Here is an 8,741-nt window from a genome sequence, read left to right as displayed (position 1 = left end):
GTCCAACTGATGAACTCAGCAGGTGATTAACTGATGAGTTGTTTCCTGTGATTATTAGTGGGTGAAGCGTTTTTATTTGATTGGCTCAGTTAGACACCCAGCGTGCTGAGGATCTCGGTTTCTTTAAGTTGTGTTGAGGGTTAGGGTTGACTTTTTCATGTATTTTCTACATAAACATGTAGACACACAAACAAACAACAGACATGTAAGAAATGTGTTTAGCATTTAGAGTTCGGAACCATTTTGAGTTATTTTTCAAGTGTATATGTGTTTTATTTATAGTAAAACGTTAATGCAAAGTCAGCTGTATAAATGTCCCTATAGGACAATAGAGTGGAAGTAGAAAGCAACATCAACAGAAAGTATTCAGGTAACTCCAAAAAGTATTTGTGTAAATGTATTCTGCTACTTTCTAATAAAAGCAAGTAACAATCATGAACCTTGAGTGTGGAATATGAAATAAAGACACAGCTCTGTTTCATAGATAGCACACCGTTTTATTAGTATATTTAGCTTTGTGACGTACAGCTCGGGAGAAAAAAAAACAAAAAACTAAATGGTCACAATTTTTTCAAAATCCAGAAACATTTTAGCCTTAGCAGAGACATCACACAAAAGAAAGCTCAGTTTTTCAATCATTGGTTTCTTTGTCATGGACCAGAGTGATATGTTCTCGTTGTTGGGCTCCACAAACGCGCCCGTACCGCTTCAACAAACAGAAAAAAATAACCGTAGATTTCATTTTTTTTTTTTTTCCTCGATCATTTAAGTTGCTTCACATATATTATCAACACTTTTCTAAAGAATCAAAATATTTAGCCACAGGTACTGGAAAAAAGATATCCACTGTTATATATGATAATAAACACAATAAATATAAAAAGAATTTTGATATAATTTATATGGTATCAAAGAGAGAGGGAAATGGGCTTCCAGATAGACTTGTTTTTACAAAAGTGATGTCCTTTTTTTTCTTCCTGAGGTTGAGTTTTGTCTTCTGCAGTTTAAAGTTTTGCTAAATATACTAATAGACTAAGAGACCCGACACACAGGGTCTGTAATGGCTTATCATTCACTGAGGAATCATCTCCACCCGATCGTTGTCACACCAGCCGAGGTCATGGTGGCCCCGCTGTGATTTTGTGTGCTGTGGAGTTAGCCGAGAGGTCAAAGGTCAGCCCCCTCTGAGCCAACAAACACAGCTCGACTCCCCCCCTCCCAAACAATCGGTTTTGTACGGGAACATCACGCTTTCAAATTTCAGATGCGCAAGGTTTCTTCACCAAAACACACAAATTAATCAAGCACAGACTAGCTGTTAGCATTCCTCAATGAAACATAGGGGCACCTTTAGCACAAATGCTAACTGAATGCTAACAAGGCATTTCTAAAAGGATGCTTAAAAAAACAAGTCTGGTGAAGAAAAGTGCTCTGACTGAAATGAAAAATGTCAACGTGTCCCCGCATGTGATAGGCTTATGTGTGAAATGGTGATATTTGTGTTTTAACGCAGTCCCATTTCCCTTCAGTGTGTAGTCAGATTAACTGAAAACAGGGATGAGGGTGGAGAGAGAGAGAGATGAGAGGAAACAAAACAAAAAAAAACCCAGAAAGAATCGCAAAAATCTGTACATGTAAACATCACACTTCAAATCATGAGGAGAATACAGGTTTTACATTGGTATTACTCTATACAGCCCCGACACAGGAAATCAAGACAATCAAGAGTCCGGTACAAAGTCAGGTGAAGACAGAAAGAGAACGGAATCGAGTATCGCTAACAATTATAAAATAAAATAATCTCAAGCACCACCGAAAAGGAACAAACAAAACAGTAAGACAAACGGCTTAGAAAGCCATTGTTTGATTCAGACAGTAGCTGTACACCCTGCCCTGATAGAAAAATAAAAAAGGTCCATTACTTTTTCTCCTTTGAGTTTTTTGTATGTGTGTTTTACATCCGACCAGACTGGCTCAAGAAGTTTGGGAGCTGACCGGCATCACAGATCATCTGGTGGTTTCAGGTTTTCATTTTTAATAAAGTCCCTGAAGCAGTTTCTGATTCTCCTGAATGGGTTCAATAACTCTGCACAATGAGGTCTGAGTTTCAAAAAGAGATCTGTCTGCAACTACCACAAAGCACTCAGACTTTTAAAGGAGTAGTTTGACATGTTAGTTAATAGGCTTTTTGCTTTCTTGCAGAGTTATATGAACAGGTCAATATTGAGAGTGGTATCGATTTTCTCATCCAATCACGGCAAGAAAGCAAAGAAGCGTATTAATCCCTTAAATTAGGTTAAATTAAGGTTTATTGGACAAATAGAAACTAATTATACTTGTTTTTTCCAAGGTCTAATTCTGGTGTTGTTTTCACACTAAACATATCGTATATTTATATGCAAATAACTAAAACAAAAAGTAAAATTATTATTATTATAATTTCTTCTATAAAAATTAAATTAAAGGAATGCAAATAAGCACATTGTGTAGGGTGGAACAATTGTTAACAAATCAAATGTAATATAAAAATGTTAAATAAATAAATATGTGGTAAAAACTAAAAAGAACAAGGGGAAAGTTACGGCGAAGCTCACAGTATTTTGAGATTTTTTTCTCTTTTAACAAACAGTTTTTATGCTTGAATTGGTTAAAATATGTTTAAACTGTGTTTTTCTTCGTAGGAAGCCATTAAATGTGCAACACAGGAAACGTCTATGTGGAGGTAACTTTGTGTAAAAACAATTAATTTACAGGTTCTTCACTTGAAAAGCAAGCCCATATTTAGGACTGTTTTTGAAAGCTGACTAACCCTCCGCAGTCAAAGCTGCATGTGTTTACAGGAGCTATACATCACTGTAACTTGGACCTTTTAAATTAGCGATAATTTATGACATTAATACTGTTCCTCCGCAAGGTCAGGAAGTCGCTGTGACCTTTTCCCAGAGCTCTTCTTCTGGTCTCAAAAGATTTAATCCTTTTTACTGTGGATCAATGCTGGATCGTGATCCTACAGTCACGTCTCTGTGTAAACAAAACCTTTGAGAGACATTACACCCACTGAGGAGAGCAGTTATTGAACGGTAAAGGTCAACATGCAGCTTGAATTCTTATATCCTTCATAGAGCTGATTTTGGTGGTAGAATAACGCTTGATAGCTGAACGAGCAGATACATGTTTGTGATGCCGGTCAGGCCCCGCGTTGTTGACATCCATGTTGGGAACGTGCAGTATAGGCAAACAGAGTGAAGCTGTTGAAGTATTGTACAAAATATCTTCTAAAAAAAGACCACTTCACTTGCACTACAAAAGATATCTATATAAATAATAATATTGAAAGGAACATTGATAATCATAATGCAAAATGAAGATGTGTTGGCCGTTAGGAGGAGAACGGACGCTCTGATTACGGCTGAAACACTCAGTCTGAACAACAGGCCGTCGCAAATCAAACGGCAAATTACACCTTTCTAAAGATTGTCATTTGCCTATTTTTCTTTTTTTGTACAGTTTTTTTTGTGGTGCGGTTCTGCAACTTTCTGACTTATAAGTAAACTGACCAGGGCTCAGAAACACGTACAGTAGAAAACACTAAGGTTGACACTTAGGAACCGGTGAGATAAAAGTCCCCAACGTGACCCTCTGGCTCTTCTGACCGACTACTTGATTATCACTTCAAATACTTCAACTCGGGCACTTTGTTTTGATTCCTTTTGGGCGATCTCAGGGGTCCAGTCGTGTGTGCTAAAGTAGTTATTCTTGGAAATGTTAAAGAAGCTGTTAAGCTGAGGAGAGAAACAGCGGGGTTAACTGCAATAAGAGCGTCTTTACGGGGAGACTAAAATAATAATGCTTTCGTCCTCCTTATCAGACCTCATTAGTACAAAAAGAAAGAAAAAAACGTTTAATTTTAGTTTTCAAGCTGCAGTTTAAGAAATACAGCCTGAGGATAATTCAATCTTAAAGACTGGGGAGGTTACATTGTACTGAATCATTTACTCCAACTGTGGCTGTGTTCCTTTCTTTTTGATCTAATATTTGAGAATGTATGTTTGCTGATTTCCTCCATTTCTTAAAAAACACTTGAATTGAATGGATGCTAAGTTAGGGAGAAATTAGAGGAACATTTGATTGTACCTCAGTGGGTCTCACAACATGTTACATTGTGGGATTTCCTCTAATTCAAATCATATTTTTTCAGGGATGACCTAAATGTACTGTAGTGATTCATCTTTTTGTGTGTTGTCACCTTTTAAGAACATTTTTAAAGGTCGCCTAGGTCGTTATATTTTTGCATATTTCTCTCGTGTCATTCAATGACCAGTACACTTTTAAACAGAGTTTCCAGTTTTGGGAAAAAGTACAAACAAAACAACTTTTACAATTCAATATCTAATCAGCCATAAATTAAATTACATTTACAACATTTTGAACTGATCTGGAGTTGATGTGTTGGTTTGGACATCAAATGTAGATCAGTGAGAGTTTGGATGGAGGTTTGTTCAGATATGAGATCACACCTCCTGAGAGACACGCTCCAACATGTCCTCCGCTCTGCAGCCTGACATGAAACACAATCTAACACCAGTGAATGCTATGATTATCAACTGCATTGCAAAAAAACACACCGCTCCTCTTTCACGGCTCTTGTCTGACTTCAGCAGTGCAAGTCAGGGGTGGGGAGGGGGGGGTACACACAGAGAGGACCCTCCCCCCCCCGCCCCTTCAAATCACAGATGACTGCTGCTTCGCTCAGTGTGCAAAAAAGGGAGCATATCACGGTGACAAGACAGACAAGCACAGCACACAGAGCGATGGCTCGGAGGATTTAAGTCACGCTTTTGTTCAAATGCAAACCTCTGATACTTCAGGAGTTAATTGATAAACCAGAAGTTAGGAGAAACTCCATAATGAGACAAAACTAAGTGGTGGTTAAAAAAAAGTAAAGTAGCTTCTTTCTAACGTCACAGCTAAATACGAAACTGGAGCCAGCTAGATTAGCACAGAGACTATAAAACAAGGGAACAGTTATAACAAAATCTGCTCAAATCTGCACTTTAAAAGCATATTAATTAGAATGGTATATCCCACTTGTTTCATCTTTAAAAAGAAAGTCAATACATGTGTTTTGTTTTATAAGATGTAACGTCTTTTTCAGCCAGGTGCGGTACTGTAGGATCATTTTCAAACCTTTGTACAGAGCGTAGTTTCCCGTAGTTTCCAGTCTTTATGCTAAACTAAGCTAACTGGCTGCTGTCTCAAAATCAATCTGTCATCTCACTATTAAATACATAACTATTCTTTTAACAGGATTTACTTGAATTTTCTGTATCTGTGGTGATTCAGTGTTTTTTTTTTCTTTCTTTCTGAATTAAATCAACCAACAAAATGTCCCATCATAAAAAAAAAAAAACAGTTAATCGGGATTAGAAAGTGGGCTGTTTTGCTTCCTTGAGAGGTTTAAGTGTGTACTTGTTGGCCTGATATGGAGTACCACAGTGAAGGTGCAAGACTCCACTAATACATCCCTCCAGAGGATGAAATACGGCAATACAAAATAAAAGGTTGAAGGAATTCACAGTTAGAAAGTCACACAACACAACATGAATCAAGCCCTATGAAGCAAACAACAAACAAAGAAACCAACCAACCGGTCAGAGAGACGGGCGAGGCGGGGCGGGGCGGGGCGGGGGGTGAAGGCAGGAGTGTTTTTCAATGAGTCCTGCTGTTTTTGCTTCGTTGGTTGGTCGGTCGGTCAGTCGGTCAGGTTTTCACGGGCACTGCGGCTAGCTAACGCCCGGCTTTGTTGAGGTTTCAGGTCTATGGCAGAAGGTCCGGCTTTTGTATAGCAGCAGCAACATGAGAGTTCATCATTATAATCATAATAATAATAACAACAATAATAATGGCCATCTCAGAGTTTAACAGACAAACACAGTAAGACTCCTCCTCTTCCTCTTAAACCTGGACCAAACCAGGGCGGAGGGGGGAGGAAGAGGGGGACGTTTAGGTCCATGAAGAAGAGTAGGTCCAATGAGAGAAGAAGAAGAGAGGGAGGGGAGGTAAACAGAACGATGCCTAGCTTTCGTTGGCGTTACGTCTACATTTGTAAAAAGTAGAAGCTGGAGGTAAAATTGGCCACCAGTGATCAATATTTAACCCCTCCCTTCCACACACCCTCCTCTCCCTCCCATTAAAGGAGAGAGTCACACTCCTCTCCCATCTGATTTCTCTCAAGTATTCAAGATGAACTGATTATATACAGCAGCACACGAAGTAAACCCGCACAGATGAGAGAAAAAAGTTCTAAGATGTCAGTGTTCAATCATCAGTTCTTTGAAATGCTTCATCGTTTCCACATTACAGGTCTTTTTGCGCAATAAAGTTTGATTCTCCCCCCCATGATATATAAACCTTGAAGACATCAGGTGGTAGAGAAGAAGTAAACTGGCTTCCGGTGGGAGTGTTACCATTCACTTGCAGTGTGTGTGTGTGTGTGTGTGGAACAGAAATTGGCAGGTCTGATCTGAGGTATTTCCTGGCGGTCAACATGGCGTCTTGGATGCATAAGTTGTTGCTCCCTGGGTAAAAGGGGTGAGGAGGAGGTGAGGTTTCAGGTGAGGGGAAAGTGCTATAGGACACAGAGAGCTTATTTACAAGCGAGCACAAACAAAGTTTCTCTCCTCCTCTTTTTTCTTTTTTTAAACAAACATTTTCTTTTTTCTCTTTTCCAGTTTCCATCCTTTAACCCCTCCAGACTCAGAGTCAGTGCTTTCTGTCAAGATAGCTCAAACCGCTCCTTTCTTTCAGTCACGTGGGAAAAGTAAAAACAAACAAAAATGCTCACTGGACTCCCAAAAAAACAAATGAATTCTTCCATTAAATCAAAAACACTGGTCAGTTAACAAAGAGCCTCAGTAGTACTAACTCAGGGTCTCGTTATTTATTTTAAATTGTTATCATCATTAGACGCCATTGGCCCGGGCTCCCATCAAAACTGTTGGAGCTCCAAAACTTCACTCCACCCACGAGGAGTCTTTTTATCTGAAACCGCAGCAGCAGAATCATCAGTCCTTTACTCTTCTTCCTCTCCTCCTCCTCCTCTCTTCCTCTCCTCCACACTCCTTCTCTCAGAGTGTGGTGCTGATTATGAGGTGCTTCCAGAGAGGAGAGGAAGAGTATCCTTCAGAGTCCCAATGCTCCTTTTTTCTTCATTAGTTCCCTCCCCGGGCAGATAAGATGGGTTGAGGATGTGGGGGCTCGTTTGGTGGGATTTGTCTCCCTCCCTCCCTCCCACTTTTTCCTCCAAAAAATGCAAAGTAGCCACAGTGTCCGAAGAGAAGGCAGATTTAAGGAGGGAGGAGAAAAACAGGAGGAGGTCTGGTTGATTAGGAGAGGCGGGGGACGCAGACATTCACAAACATGAAGGGAGATGTGTGTGTGTGTGTGTGTGTGTGTGTGTGTGTGTGTGTGTGTGTGTGTGTGTGTGTGTGTGTGTGTGTGTGTGTGTGTGTGTGTATGTATGTATGTTTGTGTGTGTTCTCCCAGTTTTCCCCGAATCAGTTCTGCTGCAGGATGAGGTTCTCCAGCTCGTCGGCCGAGCGGAGCAGGAAGGCGGCCGACTCCCGGTAGCCGGCGATCAGCTGACGCACGGCAGTGATCTCTGGTTGGCTGAGCTGGGTGGAAGCCCCGCCCCCTCCTCCACCCCCGCTGCCCCGCCCACCCAGGCTGTTGTTGGTGGAGGCAGAGGAGGAGTTACTGATGTTGGCGGAGGACAGAGACTTCATGCTGAGGTCTGTGGGACCTGAATGTGAGGGGAGAGGCGGGAGATATACATGAGAGATGGATCGATGAGAAAAAAGGAGGAAGGAGTGAAGTGAAAGGAAACAAGGTGAAATGAAGAAAAGGAGAGAAGTCACAGGGAGAGAAAAGAGAAAGATCAGTCAGTTCAAAATGACAGTTATTAAAGCGTGTCCAGCCCCAGGTAAGCGGGGGAACTTGTGTAAACATCATCTTGCAGATAATGAGAGTTTGCAAACAGGACGCTAAACACTTAAACTGGACTTATAGTTGTGTGTTGAGAGTGAAAAGCAACTGCATGAGGGTTGAATAATGGCCTGAGAACATTACGCTCTCTATGACTAGCTAACCTGTTTGCTGAAGCTCTAGCTGATCATGACACTTTGTCATCTCTTTATTAATTTCATTCTAGTAATTATTGTTCACGTGTGTCATGGCAATACTGTAACCTTGTAATCACGGCTGGGTGTGGTTACAGGTGACACACAGCACTCTGACCACACCCAGCCGTGACACAGGGTGTGTTCAGGAGTGAAGCTTTCTAACTTGCAACCCTCTTTAAACTTTATAGACTATATTTCAAGAAGGTTTTGAGATCTATGAGAGATATGAAGATACCAAAATGGCTGTAACTTAAAACTATTGGGAAATAACGGATCTGTAGTTGACCGGTCAGCAAAAAGATTGAGTTTTACTTTTGAATTTCTAAGTTATCTGTGACTTGCTTATTAAACCCTGATTTGAGAGTAAGTCTGCTGAGCATGTACGGTACGCTGTTTTGAGGAGCACTTCTTCCTGGAACAGTTACAGAAACTTATGGGACACTAAAGCCCCTTGAAAGGAACATGTACATCAGTTTGAAAAGGCTGTAGTATTTTAGCTCCATATTTAAGGAATGCTGACGTCAGTATCGTGTGTGTGTGTGTGTGTGTGTGTGTGTGTGT

The 8,741-nt window shown here is 40.5% G+C and overlaps 1 protein-coding gene across 1 annotated transcript in view; it reads right to left on the bottom strand.

Moving 5' to 3' along the window:
* Positions 1-7,550: 7,550 nt before the first annotated feature.
* Positions 7,551-8,741, bottom strand: part of nol4lb (nucleolar protein 4-like b) — an 80,478-nt gene continuing 79,287 nt past the window's right edge. Inside the window, exon 8 of the mRNA XM_010789418.1 lies at positions 7,551-7,801. Coding sequence (XP_010787720.1) covers positions 7,557-7,801 — 245 coding nt within the window. The 3' untranslated portion in view covers positions 7,551-7,556. The remainder of the gene's footprint in view (positions 7,802-8,741) is intronic.

Source organism: Notothenia coriiceps, unplaced genomic scaffold, assembly GCF_000735185.1.
Source record: "Notothenia coriiceps isolate Sejong01 unplaced genomic scaffold, NC01 NC01_scaffold00032812, whole genome shotgun sequence".
NCBI classification, from domain to species: domain Eukaryota; kingdom Metazoa; phylum Chordata; class Actinopteri; order Perciformes; family Nototheniidae; genus Notothenia; species Notothenia coriiceps.
This window is presented reverse-complemented; position numbering and strand designations above follow the sequence as displayed.